This window comes from Rhipicephalus microplus, chromosome 3 (genome assembly GCF_043290135.1).
Source record: "Rhipicephalus microplus isolate Deutch F79 chromosome 3, USDA_Rmic, whole genome shotgun sequence".
NCBI lineage: Eukaryota > Metazoa > Arthropoda > Arachnida > Ixodida > Ixodidae > Rhipicephalus > Rhipicephalus microplus.
In genome coordinates this window covers 37,191,193-37,208,972 of record NC_134702.1, presented here as the reverse complement: position 1 = coordinate 37,208,972, position 17,780 = coordinate 37,191,193, and the positions used below count along the sequence as shown (strand labels likewise).

Sequence of the window (17,780 nt, the reverse complement as noted above, 5' to 3'; positions counted from 1 at the left end):
AGTCCGCAAGGTTCCTGGTGAGATGTACACTGCTGCGACAACGAAGCCGAACGATGTTTTGATGGCCCAAGTATCACCAGAGCTCATCTGGGGCAGTGAGTTGAGTTTGCCCGTCTAAACTGATAGTGGTGGTGCTCATTTCGATGGGAACAAAAGTCACATGCATGACAGGACCAGCAACTTCCCCATTGGTCCTGGACATGATGCGAGTCATTTTTCCTGTTGTTTCAGATTGAAAGTGGAGCCAGCGACATTTTGGAATGCCTCTTTAATCCAACTGTATGTGCTTCAGTGAACCCACCCCTCCTTTGATCACGCCGTCGGACATGTCAGTGTTTAGGGAAAGCATGTATGGATTGTCCTAACAAAGTACATGCTTTGTTCAAGAATGTTTAAGTCCATTTACGTTAGTGAGGCAGAAGTATCAGCGGTGTGGTCAAGTTGGTTAATGCAGTGCGCTGAAAAGTGAGGGGTTGCTGGTTCGAATCTCTGGTGGGTGCCTTAAAATTTTCTGAATTTTTTTCTTCGTGCCTTTTATGAATATATACATACATATTTATATCAGTGACATGACGGCGACAGCAAAATTCAGCCGAAAGTGTTCATATAAATCCTATCGCAATAATAAAATGTTCTCTTGAAAAGGGCTATGCGACTGTTGCACAAAAGTACTCTTCTACGTCTACAGTTTTTTTTTAGAAGCTTTCACAAATTGATGCTTCATTTCACTTCACATATATGCTCCCACATTGAGCATTCATTGAAGTGATCTTAACGGTAAGGTTTGATTATTTTTAGGTACAAGAGATGGCCAGGGATGGACTTACTGTATGTGAAGCAACAAAGAAAGGACGAGAACTTTTAGGTAAAATGAGGGTCTTGTTCCTATTGTACATATCCTCTTGAATGTACTATGTCAGTTTTAGTGATCCTGTGCACTTAGGGAATACTCACTGTCACTTTGCCAGCTTTGAAAACCACCATTTGCACAAATATGCAGTACATCATCAAGTATACAGTTATGCCTCATGCTTTCATAGGGCTGTGTAAATTGATCCTGACTACAAAACTTCGAGTGGAAGTACATCGACATCAGATCAGAATTTTATAAGGTAAAGTTATCGGGAGCATTTGCAATTTTACTGTAAGGCATAGTAATTTTGGCTGAGTTACATAAACCCAACTTAATCCAGTATTATTAGCTGCTTGATATGCCATAATGAATATTGCTTAAAGTAGCAGCACCCTGCATGGTTAAGGTTATGGAGGTTATTAGCCACTAGTTATAACGAACAAGCATCAAAAAGGCAGTACCTTTTTTTCCTATTTCACATTTTCTCAAGTGGTAGAGTTCTTTACATGCAAAGATTTACCACTGGCTAAGCTGTGCTGCACTCAAGATGTTGTAGGACAACAGATGTTTTAGTGTGTTACTGTTTCTATCAGAATACCAGCACATTTTTGTTTTATTTACTTTTGACCATCTTGAAAGCCTTAAATAATGAAGCTGCAAGTATACTAGCTCATTATTTGATGATTACTAGTAGGAATGGCTTGTACGTGATTACCTGTTACATGAAATACTTTCTTACATCGTTTCAAACCATCTCTTGCAGGCAGAAATCAAGTATTGCCTGGTGTGCCAGAGCTGATTCCTGAAATGACTGTCGAAGCGACATTCACTGATGGCACAAAGCTTGTGAGCAACACCTATTATTTTTCACTAATTGTCTCAGTAACAAAGTCAGTAGCTGTTCTGTGCAAGGTATCTTGACTTTTGCTTCATACATTGCTATTTGAACACTGAGCAGTGCACTTTATGCACCAGCATTCCATCGTAAGCTATACTATATGTAAATATATGATCATTAAATCTCATCCCAGACATAAGTTGTGATTTTCGAGATAAAGTGTTGTGTAAGCTGCACATTCTATAGTAAGGTCTTACCGTAAGGGAAGGGCTATGCTCTTACACTGTGTAATTTGTTTCATTACTTTGGTAAATTAAATCTGGACTGAAAATCCTTGCTGGCAGTTGAAAATTTTAAGGGGCTAAAAATTTGAATATTTGGATTTCGAAATTGGCCCCCGACAGAGGCATGGACAGGTGGTGGCACAACAAGCCCATGCCTTCTCCGAAATTTTTTTTAGCCTTGGCATACATGGCGAAAAATCACTATTTTAAAGAACTTCCTTCTCCCCTAAATTAAGGAGGTGCCTCTCCTCCTCCGGAAAAATGTTTTTGCCCTACTTTAATGCACATTTTAAACAGTATTAGAAGCGGATTTTGGGGGCATAGTTCTATGGTAAACTATAAGAAAATGTCTATGATTGAGAGGGATTAGAACCCTGGTACTCTGCATAGCAGAAAAGCATCCTTCTATGTAGCCACGCCAGTGCTAGAAACTCCTTCACAAAAGGACCCTATACATGCGTTATGTCGTGCAAGGAATCATGTTGACAGATATAATGTAGCGTGGTAGAAGCTTAAAGTAACATCAAACTTCACACAATGACAATTGCTTAACGAGTGGATGGCTTCAAACTTCCCACCAGTTACAAAGGGCTAACCTGTAATTCTTATTCTTCATCAGCCACAGTATTTCTAGCAGGTACCTTGCTTCTCTGCAAAATGTTGAATGATGACACAAGGGACACTCTCCTAATTTGTACAGTTATCTCACGCATGGTGTAATTGATACCTTGAAACTCTACTCGAGGTCATTGCTCAAAGCAAGTTTATCCTTCGCTTTAACAAGAGCACTTTTATAGATTTTGCTGTCGCTCAGCTACGTGTTGCATGCAAACATGTTTTATTTTTTTCTGGCACTTTCTTGAAAACTTTTCTGCAAGTGAAAATGAAATGCTAAACTGAAACTTGGTTTGTGTCATTAGCAACAGCCTCATCTTGCAGTCACTGCCATCTCTGTTATCACAGGATATGGCAGATATTTTTTTGTATATGAAAGTGACAAAAATAAACAAAATTTTTCTCTCTTTACTTACGAAAATTCATCTGGAAGACCCACTTAAAGCTCATACTTTACTTTAATCGTTCTTTTCATGGCCATTTGATAGGTGTATTTGGAGTTTCCAATCTGCCGACGCAATGGAGACCTGGAAAGTGCTCTGGAAGGAAGCTTTCTCCCTGTTCCTGATGTGTCCCTGTTTGAAAAGAGAAAGGTAAGGGCCGTTTATTAACTGCAGACGCATTTGTAACCCCTGCAGCTTCATATTGTATTGCCGCACCGAAAGCAAGAAAGTTTACTGAAGATGTTATTTGTGGCGGAAAGCTTGGAACATGAAGACAAGAAAGGAAAAAAGACTGTCTTCGTGACGCAATGTTTCCCCGTCTTCATGTTCCAAGCTTTATGCCACAAATGAGATGTTCAGCAAACTTGCACACCGACTTGCCCAGGAAAAAGTTCTTCGAGAGCACGTAAGAAACAGAAAGAACTGGCGTGAAAGATTGCCGACTGCTGGTGGCTCCCAACAGTCCCATGTCTTTTTATCAGTGCTCATTTCTAATTTTCAACGAAGCTGTCACATTCGTAACAATATTGTATGCACCTGTATTTAGGGAACTGTAAAGAGATGAGCCTAACCTCACCTTTGTGCAGGCATATATAATAAAAATTAATCGAATGCAACTGCTCCAAGATGTGTGCTCTAAGTGAGTGAAATAGTGTATTGCCATTTCTCACTATAGTAATGACGGAAGTGTGAAATCTTTATAGCTATGCAGTGGAGCTTGCTTATAACATTTCCAGCTTAGTTTACTCTCATGTCCACAAGATTAAGCTGGCCTGTAAGATTAACCACAACGATAGAACAGTTGCATGTGCCAGTTACCGTGACAGTTTAACAGTGGGATTGCAAAACCCAGTTTGTTTGAGGTGTATGTGCTGTGTAATCTGGTATGAGTGACTATTAGCAACCTTATTGTGTATTACGGTATGATATATGAGAAGTTCAGATGGTTTGTGGAAATCATGAAAAGCAGGTACTTGCATGAAGATGCAAAAAAATTCAGGAGATTTAATTAGGTCATATTACACTTTATACACTAGTACTAAGTTATGAGACACAAATATGAGATGCCATTCCAGTGAGGCCACATTGTGGTATGTAAAAGGACACAGGAGCATTATTTTGTTTACCAGTCATAGTTTCATGCACTAACCCTCTCTGTAATGAAGTCAAATTTGATGTGGAAGTGGCTTTGTAATATCCAAAAGCTCGTTACCCATAACACTATGTTTATGGCAAGGCTATTAATTTAATTTGTTATAACTGGTAATTCATTAAATCTGTATTCTTTATGTTGTGGTTTGACTGTGTTTGGCTGCATATGTAAGCTGTCAATATAGTCATCAAAGTGCAATTATCTATCTATTTTCCTTCGATGACAGCACACTTGGAACAAAAATGTTTCGTGTGCATCATGACTATTGAAGCCATTGTAAATGCTATGCATGTCTCTGGTCCTAAAACTGTACTTTTGGCACAACTGATAAAGTTAGTTAGAATCTTTTTGAGCTCATACTCCGCTGGTATCATTGCATCATACTTGGAGCCTGTTATTACAGTTACATTGCTTAATCGTGCGTTACATTGGGAACGATATTCCTTAAAGTGACAGTCTTGTCTCCGTTGCTGTCGAAAAATTTTCTCTTGCCCTGCGAGTAAATCAATCTTAGTTTAGGCCTTGTCACTCAACTTCTTGTTGATTCTGTGATTGCATACAACAATCTTCCATGTGAACTTCATCTTCTGACATAGCACCGCAGATGCGAAATTCAAAATTTTCGCAACTTTTGATGATGTGCTTTAGTTTTTTAAGAGGTATAGTGGAAATTTAGTAGTCTATTTTATTCAAGTCCTGTGCCATCTGTTAAAAAGATAAGTGTGACTCCATGAGCTTACTGATTTTCCATAGTCAGGATGAAAGTACTAGACCACTTTCTTTCATGACTTCTTCAATGGCTCTATGCAGTGGTTTCTGAATACGTTGGAGTAGCTTTATGTTCTCACCAGTCGTCACGCTTCTCCTTCATGCTTGTGAGTCCGTAGTTCTTATGTGTCAAGGTTGGCAATGTTGGAGTGGTGTCATCTGATCCAAGGGTAGAGCCTTCACGATTACTCTAATTTGCTTCGGCATCCTGACTTCAGGGCCCTTGAATTGACTATCGTCATGCAAGCACAGTGGATCAATTTGTGGATAGTCAGTAACTCTTAGGGCTAGACCTGAAGGGTAAGTGCCATAGCAGTAAAAGTTCATTGTCCTGGCCTCGTAAACTTACCCAACCTCTCATTTAGCACAAAAGTGAAAATACTAGTTGGGCAGATGTGCCGTTAGCTGCTGTGAGGGCTGGGTTGACAGGATATCACTCTCCTTTCTTCGTGGACATCCTAGCTTTACGAACCCCGGGCCATAATCTTTAAGTGTAAGGGCAGACCAGAGCTGAAGTCAACCTAATGGGTCCCCAGCTTGCAAACCTTCAAGCAATGAATGCTCGCTCATTAATCTATGAATCATTATTGTCTTGGTTTTAGTTTGATCTGCAGTCATAGTCCTGTGTTTCATTGCAGCGAATGTTAGGAACAGACACTGATGGCATGGCTGCCTTCTTCCCTTGAATTTCACGTTAATCTTAACAATCGTGATAGGTGCACGCCATGCAATCATCATCATCGTCCATTTGCACAGTTTGAGCTATACTAAAGTATAGTGCAAATTGCTTCATTAGCTGGCTGCTGAATAATAATGCTAGGATAGGCTGCACTGAATGATACCGACTTGTATTTTGGAATGGCAGAAGGGTGTTCAAGTTTGCTTTGTTTGGATGTGTATTTTACATATGATAATGTATCACGCGAACAAAATGAGCCAAAACTAAACAGGCAAAGCGTGCTTCTGGACAGAGCCTATATTCTGGCTCATGAAAACTGGACAGTAGGGGGCCCAGCAAGACAGTTGTGGAAAACAGTGCAATACAAATGCATTACATAAAAAAAATATTATGTGTCAAGCATGCAACAATAGTATGCTGCCTGTCATGTAGGTACCCTAATGGTGCCCAAAGTGCATAAAAGCTTTTCATTATCATATGCTAGACAATGAGGAAGGGAGCTACTTTGAAGTTTAATGCCCCAAGTGTTGCAGTTGGCACTGTGCGCTATTCCATTCAGGAATGAGCGGGCGCTCACAAAGAAAACTTGAAAAATTTTATACAGTAATGTGGTATATACACTTCTGTCATTTTTTACCTTATACTTCATGTCTGCTACTGGCACGCTGCACTGGGGGTTTTAGTGTTCTCTGGCAAAAGCTTTTTTCTTCTAGTTTCATAAGACAAGTACTACAATTAAGTAAGTGTTCAGTGTGTGTAAATGTTAACCTCTGGTGTGAAAACATCCATGGATGCAGTATACTGCTTTTTTACAAAGCTCCCAAGTTGTCTAGTGTAGCTCTCTTTTGGGAAATGCGCAGCTGATTGTAACTAACATATACAGCGTCCATTGCAATAAAAACTGTTTACTCAAGGTAAACACATGCTCATCTGGTGAGAATCTCAAGCCTAAGCTAGAATGTTTCTCACTAGCTGATCTTTTGACCTCATTGAGGCTTTCTTTTGCTCACTTGTAGTCTTGTACCAGTCATTCCATGGGCCATCAATATCTTAAGCACATGCAGTCCTGCGTTGCGTTGTTCGCTTTGCTTGCCACTTGTGCAGCAGCTTTTACAAATGCAGGAAGAGGCATGCGTCTTCAGAAGATGTTGAACCACACGTGGAAAGATTAACAGATTATAAAAAGCTTTTTTTGTGGGAGCGCAAGTGCAGATACGAGTGTGGAAGAAGGGTGATTATCATTCTGGTCTGCATTCGTAGGGGCTGTCTCTTTTCTTCAGAAGAAAATAAAGAGGGAGCAGGGGCTATCTCTGGCTCTTCTGGTAGTGATAACTGTTGCCCCGGTCTCCCCGACTCCATGGATATTGGACAGACTTGGGTGTTCTTTTCTGAGGTAGCATATCTATCTTGCTGGCTGTGATCCAACCGAGGTAGAGAAGGTGAAATGCAAGCAGTAAAGCAGATGAGAAGGAAGGTGCACGAGGCAGTAAAATTATATCTTCCCGATTAGGGCTGGTCTTAGATAACAACATTAGGGAGATGAACTAAGCAAACTTGGTTATCACCTCGATCTGCATGTAGAGAACCACCATGAAAAGAGATCTGCACATCAATAAAGGGGCTCTGCAACACTTTTTCAAGTAGCCATGCAATCGGGGGCAGATCCAGCCACTAATTTTAGAGAGGGTGGTCGCCTGAAGCAACACCTGAGAGGGTGGCGTGGTCATGACTTTTTTTTTACTAGGAAAAGAAGTCCTTCATAGCATACGTACTGTTAATGTGTTCTCACAAAGATTTCACTAATTTGTAATAATTGGTAACAGGAGATTAACTATGAGCACTAAAACAAGGCGGGAGTGCTGACACAGACTTTTAGAGGGGGGATAGCCCCTGCTGCCCCCCCTCGAGATCAGCCACTGCATGTAATGGATTTAGTGAAGGAGCTCATTGGCTGACAAATTAACCACCACAGAAATTTTTAGAATCTGTCGTATATGAGAGGAGATTTATCCAGGCTGTGTTTGCGTTCTCTCATCTCTTGTCATGATGAAAGCACTAGAAGCTAAGCGGGGAGGGACGACACGAACAATGTGCTAAAGGTCACGAAGCACGCGCGCCTTGCGACCTTAAGCCCTTTTTCTCTCTTTTTTTTTATTCGAATACACAGCTTTTCAGTTCAATCGCATGTGCACGAATGGACAAGTCACGGCCTCCCACGGCGGGTCCGATAACGACCGAGCGCTCTATGCTGAAATCAGCCACCGGCTGATACAATGTGTGTGATGAGTGATTTTTCAGCTTGTTTCGTCATTTGTTGAGAGAAGAAAAAGCAATTTTTGGCTGACTTTGAAAATGTATTGTGAATTCCAGGCCACATGCTGCGTTATATCATTTGGCTGGCGTGTTCTCGGGAGCCTCGACTGCCAATCGCCAGCGTTTTCTGGCCATGTTCAAAAGGTGTTGCTGGGCCCCTTTAAATGACATCATGTGTATCAGCATTAATTCAGTGCGGAAATCGCTGAGGCCATATGTGATGCCTTGTCTTGAGCTTTGAATGCTGAATCAGTCTTGATTGTTCACAGGAGACAAGTATGGCAAAACAGTGTTTTGGCACTCTGCAGTATTTCAGTTAAATGGGGCATTGAAACACTTTCTGAATGAAGTTGGACAGCATTTACTATCTGCAGGCAAAGGTGCTGGAAACATGGGAGTAACATATGCAACTCCGCTGCGTTTAGCTTATCACCTACAATCTCTGATAACAGATTGATTTCAGGGTCTCCTCTCTTTTGATCCAAAATGTATGTTACTGTAAGTGCATCAGCGTGATGTGAAGTATGTCTTAATCTTTCCTAATTCATTTCGTGTTAGGTGCTCTGCGTTCACTATTTATTAGTTTGCAATGTTACCAAGCATTAATTGGCATAAGTAGATGTCTGATGGTATGAACAAACAACTTGGCCTTCTTTTGAATATAGATGGGAGAGCAAAATTAAAGCCACCTACTTTGCTTTCTTTATCTGCAGCCAGACGTCCTTGCAAGAGTTGCACCTTTGTCGCTGGACCAGTTGGATCAAGAAACAGTCCAGCTGCTGAACAGTGTGCCTGGAAAAATTTTGCCCTTGGAGCAGGACTCTGACATCTTAATTAACGAGGGCCGAACAATATACTCTATCCGTGCAGTCAACACAAGTGATCGCCCCATACAGGTAATTAGAGGTGATCCTCATACCTCTTAAAAGGCTTCTTAATTACCCAGATGTAAAAATTTAGCATTGGTGTTGTAGTTGTGCATGAGTCTTCAACAAATGCGTAGCAGCAATAATTTTTCAAAGCTTTGCCATATTAACGAACTTGCAAGCATTTCATAATCTAAAAGCAGCCCTCACTCACTGTGCTATTTTTTTCGCCACATTCCATTCGTTGGCTAGTCTCTCCTTTTGGCCAAGAGCTGCTCCTCACCGTATGAGGAGGAAGAGAGGCAGTATGGGTACTTATGGGCAGTCAAACTGTTTTTTCTTGCTGACATGAACACACTTGAATGGTGACATCACAGCTGATGCTGGGAATACCGACAGGCCCAGAGAATAAAAGGGATTGTTTTTAATTTTACGGCACGCCCGTAACTCAATGAACTTCTGCGTTTGGCATTATTTATCGTGACTGCATTTTGAATTCAATAGATTTCTTTCCGTAAAATGTTAAAAACAAGATCGTAGGTAGTTTAAGGCCCCAAACGAGGAGTTCAGGCCCACGCCAAAGCTTTTACAGAATCAAATCAAACTTGAGTTATCTTTAATACAAGAACAGGGGCTACCATCAAATGCTATTGCCGTATGTGGCTTGGTGAAGTAGCCACGTCATAAATGGTCAGCTGGGGTTGGCCACAGAATACATGGCTACAGTTGTAATGTCTCAGTGAGTGTAGTACTATAGGTGATATTCAAAATTCACAGTGCCATTTGTCAATGATCCCGTAAGATCGTTTTGCCATGATGTGTTGGGCATGAAAACGAAACCAGTAGCATATCACAGCATTTACGGTGGAAGGCCATGATTGTTTATCTTTGTTTTGCGATAACTTCCGTTTATCTTTGTTTTGCGATAATTTTAAAACAGGTGGCCGACATAGCACGCGTGTGAGAGAGCATGATTCATCAACATAGCCTGTCAGTGCTGCAGATCGACAAAAACAAAGACTTCTTTTTTACACGTGTATAAGCAGTGCCACAGATGCTGCTATGTGTGCCCGCAGTAAATCAGTCCCACCACAAAAGACCGGATCACAAAATTTAGACTGCCACCGCTGTACAAATGGCTTCGAAAAGCAGTGTGCACCGACCTCTGTGGGTCGAAGTACGATGTCCACATACCTCGCACGCTGCTTCTGCCCCTCGCTCTACTCCATCTGATTTTTTTTTTTTCTGCATGCCTCCTTCGGTCAGTATGCTCTGCGAGCATGGAGTGCTCAGTTATGGAGCTGCGTATGTGCTCTGGCCATACTATAGATGGGGCTATATTTGTTCAGAAGATCCTCGTGCTCATCTTTCCGCTGATTGTGAATGCCGGACACTTATATGTCTGTATGCTGTTTGCAGTAGCACGTGACACACGATAATGCACGCCCCTCTGGCATGCAAAAACAAAGAACACAATATTTTAGAAAGTTAAGGAAACTGAACATTCATGTATAGCATTCAAGAAAACCAGAACAACACTCAGTATTTGAACTATATTACCCCCACAAGGCATTATAAACAACTAAAGTTCGATTCCTGCAGATAAAGTTGAAAGGCGCAATCACTTTTTGTTTGGTTTCTGGCGCACTGCTGATGCACAAGTTCATGCCTTGTGTATTTTTAAAATATACAACACACACTGTTGCGAAAGGTGTAGAGATACTTGGGGCTAAAGAAATGATTTGAGGAAAGCAGCCCAGCGTTGCACAGAAAAAATGTGATTCTGATACCTGAAGTGTGTTATTGTAGTCGCAGTAGAAAATACAATGTGAATGTGTTGGTGCGTAAGGTCATATGAGAAGTTTAAGAAATGCATCTCCTCATCAATGAACAGTTTTCTTGAATGCTAGCCACAGATTGGAAGCACATGCCACTAGAGAACAGCTGTCTGGCTTTGTGAAGCTATGCACCTCATGCAGCTCCTGTCCGGACGAGTTCTAAAGAGCGCAGAACTCCAGTATTGCGTTCTCATCGATTTGTGGCAACACAGTGCGGTTCACTGACCGTTCGGCGCTGGATTACGACAGAAAAAGCTGTATTTTTCGGTCTGAAAACTCCGCAAATGAGAGCAGCTCAACATCTTCGTGGCCTATTTTTAAGGAGATGTTAGCAGGCGATTCTGTGACTGCCCTACAAAACATGGCGGATGTGCTCAGTGTTGCCAGAGTGCTAGGTACTATGAATATCCCCTATTGGGACATGAATACATTCGCTATTATCCGCACAACAAAATTAACATGTACACGTAACCCTGCTTACAGTGATTTTTTTTGTAACTAGTAATCACACTCTTGTCAGAGAAGAAGTTATTCTAAATGGATGCCACACACTTTGTTGAGGCCCCGCTGATCTAGCAACGGTGTTGCGACAAATTCGCCGGCTTACACATCATGCTTAAGCCTTCAACACATGAAAGGCCTCGAAGTACTGCATTTAAAATTTTCGTAGGCTACTCAAACCATGCAAGTTTGCACGCGTAGTGATGTTCAAGTTCACTGACGAACTGATATAGAAGACCAGGACTTTTGAAAAGGAACAGACTAGTGTTTAATTAAAAAGAGGGCAACAGCAAGATATGGAAGGTGAAATAAAAATAAAAATAAATATGTGCGATGAAAAAAACAACAACTACAAAATATACTAGGTGCTACTAAATGAGTTACTACAGGTACAAATATAGACAACGTGGTATGTTAATAAAGTAATTTTGCGTGATGGAGACTAAAAGGAACACAAAGAGAAATTACAAGAAAGAGTGTGCTCCCACGTTGGAGCTTCTCAAGCGACTTATTGCACAGTAAGACGACATTTAAAACTGTTTATAATAAAAAAACAGTAACGGAAAAAAAATAATCAAATAAAAAGTTTTGTAGTGACCATGCCAGCTCTTAGGGCTCAAAGGGGAGTTGACGCGGTGCCGCTGATGGTCTCGCCAGCTTAGGTAAATGACGAGGGTTCTTGGTGTTGCTGCCGATTTGATTCGCTATGCGGGACACACCATGCTCGTCACTACGCGAGTCTCGTAACCTCGATGACTGAACTTTTTGCTAATTCGATGTCAACTACTGAAGATGCCAGATTCTTTCAGGGCGTACGCATCCCCCCCTAGAGGTCATTTCTTCGAAACGCGTGCGTGCCCTTTCGCTGCGGGTGTGGAAAAGTCTTGGTGGCACTGTTCTCACAGAGTCTGTTGCCGGAAGTGTCTTTCCCAATACAAATGCATTCTTCCTGCAACAGAGGGGTGCGCAGACCAGAATCGCTGACATTTGTGACAATGGACTTCTTTTGAAGACAGTGCATTGAACTACCAGGATCAATTTTATGCATCTTTTGCTTATTGGACATTGAACACTAAAGATTAATGAAGGATAAATAGCTTACCAGGGCAATTATATAAACTCTAATTTAATGGGAGGTGACTTTTGCAGTAAATTGCAACACAGTGAAATCAGAGAGAGCAAAAAATATGTGCTCTATGTGTTAAAGTGAACGTCAGGTGTGCAATGAAATCATTGCTTGGTGCAATGCCTCTTACACTAATTGCATTCTGCTTAAACGTTCTGGCTGGCGCATGCTCGTGGAACTGGGATCATAGTGTTGCACTACAGATATCCTAGTTGTACAAAGTGCTGAACAGTCTTCATGCTATCCCAGTGCCTTTTTGAAAGCTTGTAAAGATCACCATATGACCTTGCTGACCCGAATAGCCTGTACTGCATATATGTTCTTGGGGAGACTTTCTTTCTAATGTTGTGGCATAACAACTGCATGGGCAATAATAATGCTGCTGTGCTATCATGTCAACAGAAATCGGGGCACCTTCACTGTAGAGTTTCTACTTGAAACACATGATGAATGTTTATAAGATATTGTTCAACAGGGGATATACTGTACTATCGTTGAATAGAATATACTATCACTGGATTCAATGTTTCTACCCACAATGCTAAATCTGAAAGCTTGTTTCCGAACCTAACCTGCTGAGCTATATAGGCTATATAGCTTAGCAAATGTGCTATATGGGCCTGGCACGGGATGCGCAAGAATTCTAAAGCACTCTAATAATGCTGCAGGAAGAATAACGTGCTATAAAAATAGAGGCAATCGCGTGGGTTTGTGTGGAATACAAGACTTTCACTGCTTTGTGCTAGGCTATGGTCAGGTTGGTGCACAGCGCTAAAACAATCCTGCTTTGGAGGGAGAAACGGGCGTTCATATAAAAGTTTGTGCGGTATGCAAGTCAAGTAATATATACACTAACCAATAAAGCAGTTAATTTTTCATAGATTAGATGCACTTTCGGAAAGATATTTTGATGTGAATGAGTGCTGCAGTGGACTTGGGCAATAAGAATAAAAATATTTATTCATATTCATGATGTAGAACTGTAACACTAGTCATATGATATAGTTTGCTTGAGCAGAAGCTGTGAAATTTTGAGATTTATAAAACTGCAGCTGTGTTGGCCTTCCTGTTTTTCATGTATTGTATAATCCTCATGAGATTTTGTGGAGCTTTAGTGTGGTATTTTTTCTGACATTTATGGACATTTTGTACATCTTTTTTAGGTTGGCAGTCATTACCCTTTCATTGAGACCAACAAGTACCTCGTATTCGACAGGGAGAAAGCATACGGAATGCGACTGGTGAGTAGGAAGCTTGGGCAACTACTGATTTGGAACTCGAAGAAACAGTAGTGCATAGTATGGTAATTTAGTTCTGTGGAACCTTGGGTCCAGGATCCCAGACCAGGATGTCTCTTACTGCATAGATGTCTTTGCGAATCCTACACTAGTGTCGTTTGGTGCTCGCTAAAACAGGTTTCATGACCAGGATGAAAGGAGGAGCCTTGTGAGAGGGGTGAATGGAAGGATGTCATGTGATCAGCTGCAGAAAGGAGGTAAACTAAAGGGCGAGTGAATAAATAAATAAATAAAGCATGATAAATTTTCTTGGCACGGTGGGATTCGAACTCTGGTTGAACTCTGGCCTTTACGGTCTGAAGATGAGTGTCGTATACACCTACGCTTTCACAACATGTATTTATGGAAAGCATAAGAATGCAAAAGGGAAGCGGCCATGTGGGCCACTCTCCCCGCGCCCTTCGCAGCGGATCAAGCATGCGTCAACAGTGTTCATTCTTGCTCCGACATCATGTTCATTGATTGGTTGTGGTGGGCCCATGATGCCGAGCGCTAGTGAGGATACGATGGCAGCAATGCTGTCTGTCATTTCCCCCATGCCAGCACAAGCTTACGAGGAGAAATGCTTTTCGCGAGACTGATAGGAGGTATATCAAATACACTGCCAGACTTTTACGAAACATGTGTCTCTGGTTTCTTCGTACAGAACATTCCTGCTGGCATGGCAATTCGCTTTGAACCAGGAGACGCCAGGAACGTCCCGCTTGTGGAAATTTCTGGTTCAAAGTAAGCAAATAATGCATGCAAACAAATCACTCCAATTTCAAGTGCTTTAAGATTTCCCCATTGTGCAATAGCTAACTAGAGCGAACTGTTCATAAAAGGACTCTATGGCAGATCAGCCCCCTTTATAAGTTCTCGACGAAAGTTGCCACTCGTCCTTGTCGGTGCACCTTGTTTTTTTATCCTCAGTCAAGAAGCAGCACCTTTGTACCTTCAGCTATACGGAGCCAGCCGTTGAAAACTTTGGAGCTTCTACGTTTGACCTCTGAATGCAAGCAGTGGGAGAAATCCCTCTAGCTTTTGTAGTATTGCCTATTATATACAAAGCAAAATACAGCAAGAACAGCTAAAAGCCTCTCTCTTTTGTCAGCCTGTTGCAGTGTCAGTGATCTGCTTACTGCGATCCTCTCAGTGGGATGGCTGAGGGCACCCAGAGACTGTACCTGGGATTTCTACAGAGTTCTATTTTACGTTTTTGAGATTAGATCATTAGGAATTTCTGGACACGCACACCCCACACAACTCTTTGATACGGACAAACCAGGGTGTTTAGAAAGCCCATAAGAGTTCTGAAGCCAGCACAGATCCGAGCCTGTTCATTGCTGATTGTGTTGCCAGACTTATGCAATAAGTTACATAATTTACATCATGTAGCTGTACTAATGACAGGTAAGCATTACATAACGTAGGGCAAGATTAAAAGAGAAAAGGGGAATTCAAAGGTTCGTTTTCTTTGGTAAACACAATATAGATTATAACCAATTAAGCCAAATGAAGTGTAGCAGGTGTTATTTGTAGTAATTATAAAATAAATGTGAAAAAAATTTAAGTGGATGTAGAAACAATTTTCCGCTGGTAGGGACCGCACCCGCAACCTTCGAATGATGACTGAAATTCTCTACCACTTGAGCTGAAGCAGTGGTCGCCCTCCCGTACAATTTAGTGGCTGTATGTCCTCATTTAAACATGGGAGTGTTAATCAGCACTGCTCGCAGCCATGACTGCTGCCGTCGCTCAATTGGTCGAACATCGGACATGTTATTAGAAGTTTGCGTGTTTCATCCCCACTCGTGGCAAGTTGTCTTTTCGTCCGCTTTGCTTTCCTAACATTTATGTGATATTACACTACAAATAACGTCTTGATTGTCTGTTGGTTTTAAATATAGGATGGCCAGGTTAGTGTCTTCAAGCAAAAAGCTTATTGCATTAAGTTTCAAAACTAATTCTCGCAGTTTTTTTGTTGCAGAATCGTTCGAGGTGGAAACAATTTATGTGATGGTGAAGTCTCAAACAGAAACCTTCCGCTTGTGATGGAGAGAGTTAGAGCGAGAGGTTTTGGCCACAGAAAGCAGGTGAGTTTTCATGAAAGTTTTAGCACAACTACTTACAGCCCTGGATGGATGGATGGATGGATGGATGGATGGATGTGGCTGTACCCTTTAGATCGGGCGACGGCTAACGCCACCTAGCCGTAATACTTAGTGAACTAACCACTAGATTTATCTTTTTTTTCTCTTTAAATAGTGAAGTTGAGGACTGGCGATATAGTAGGGCGTCATGAATCGCGAATGGCGTGGCGCGTTTAGAGCTGCTAGCCATATCGATCATTGGTTTCAGCGAAGGGTCACGCTGTTGCTCGTGATGGAAGACATCCAAATTTGGGAAGTTCGAGGAGATTGCAGCCAGGTAGTTATCGAAATCATCATCATCAGCGTCCACAGTCGGAGATGGAAGACGAGATAAGCAGTCGGCATCTGCGTGACATTGACCGCTCCTGTAGGTCACAGAAAAGTTATATTCTTGAAGCTTTCGTCGGGGCCGCTCCTCCATTGACTGTGTCCTTGACTTATCGACATTTGTTCAACAAGAAAAAAGTCGCAAGCGCATATCAGTGGCACTCTTTCTTGACGTGAAGAGTGCATATGATAATGTAGCTCACGATGCCATCCTCACTTCTCTCGCAGCATTGGGCATTGGTGGACGAATGTTTCAATGGATAAAAGATTATATAACTGGCAGGGGTTTCTTTGTACAAACATATGAGGGTACAACTGCTCAACATTACACCCACTGTGGAGTACCTCAGGGAGGTGTTTTAAGCCCCACATTGTTCAATGTTGCCCTCATTGGTCTGGTGAAGGTTCTGCCAAAGTCGGTGTGCCTATCCATATACGCCGATGATATTTGCCTCTGGAGTGCTGCAGTTACTCGCCCTCAGGTGCGTGCACGAATACAGCGGGCAGCAACCCTCACAACAGCCTACCTTCAGAAACAAGGCCTAAATATATCAAATCTGAAGTGCGCGTTGATGGCGTTTACACGCAAACCAATGACGCTATACGCTGTTTACATCAATGGGCAGAGTGTCAAATATGCACGGACGCATCGTTTCCTGGGCATAATAATCGACAGAAGTCTTTCGTGGAGCCCGCATTGTGCGTACTTGAAGAAGAGACTGCTATCTATTGTGCATATAATGAAATTCTTGTGCGGGAAAGCATGGGGAACTTCTGTGGCCTCCATGCTACAGCTGTACAGGGCCCTATTTCTGGGTCTATTGCGCTACAGCTTGCCGGTACTGACTAACACTTGCAAATCGAATACTCAATCATTGGAGAGTTTGCAGGGTCAGGCACTGCGTATCTGCCTAGGACTGCCCCGATGCGCTTCTACTTATGCCACAATCATGCTTGCCAAAGACCATCCGGTCAAGACATATAGAGTTGTGGATTGCCTCAGAGCGCACATTCGACATGCTAGCCGTGTCCCCGACCACCACTTGGCTCTTCTACCTTCCGGAAGACCACGTGCTACGTTTTCAGACGTCATAGCCAAGCACCTAAACAGCATTCCATCAGGATATACGCCAGCTGCGAGAATGGCATGTCCTTTGTGGTGCCTCGACCAGCCGCAAGTACGTCTACAAATTCCGGGAATCAAAAAGAAAAGCAATCACTCCAGAGTAGCATTGAAGCAAGCAACACTGCTATTATTACATGAGTTGTACTTAGACCGAACGCAGATATACACTGATGGGTCCGTCTCGTCCAGCAGCTCATCAGGTGCCGCTGTAATTCCGGCTGCAGCAATGACAATCAAGTTTAAGTTGTCGCATATGACTACATCTACGGCATCAGAGCTTGCTGCTATAAGGGCTGCTTTACAATATCTCGTTCAAGAACGTCCAGGAAAATGGGTCATATTCTGCGATTCGAAGGCAGCGCTTCAGAGTTTGCAGTCTGCCAAGCGTAGGAGGAGTCATGACCAATTGGTACTAGAAATAAGACATTGCCATCATGAAGCTCTAGCACGAGGGCATGATATTATATATTAATGGCTGCCTGGACATATCGGTATTATCGGAAATCAATTAGCCGATGATGCTGCCCGCTCAGCCCATGAAGAAACCCGTGTAGTCCCGATTCCTCTATCAAGGAATGATGCAGCAAGACAACTTTACCTGCTGGCTCGAGATCTCACAC

At 42.1% G+C, this 17,780-nt stretch overlaps 1 protein-coding gene across 3 annotated transcripts in view; it reads left to right on the top strand.

The window, feature by feature from the left end:
• Positions 1-17,780, top strand: part of LOC119176632 (urease subunit alpha-like) — a 138,929-nt gene that overhangs the window by 59,015 nt on the left and 62,134 nt on the right. For 2 of the 3 annotated variants that reach the window (XM_075889239.1, XM_075889241.1), the window contains 7 exons: positions 799-865; positions 1,617-1,699; positions 3,079-3,183; positions 8,660-8,842; positions 13,441-13,518; positions 14,222-14,301; positions 15,545-15,650. In XM_075889239.1, coding sequence (XP_075745354.1) covers positions 799-865; positions 1,617-1,699; positions 3,079-3,183; positions 8,660-8,842; positions 13,441-13,518; positions 14,222-14,301; positions 15,545-15,650 — 702 coding nt within the window. The remainder of the gene's footprint in view (positions 1-798; positions 866-1,616; positions 1,700-3,078; positions 3,184-8,659; positions 8,843-13,440; positions 13,519-14,221; positions 14,302-15,544; positions 15,651-17,780) is intronic. The other variant, XM_075889240.1, reaches the window with a different exon arrangement.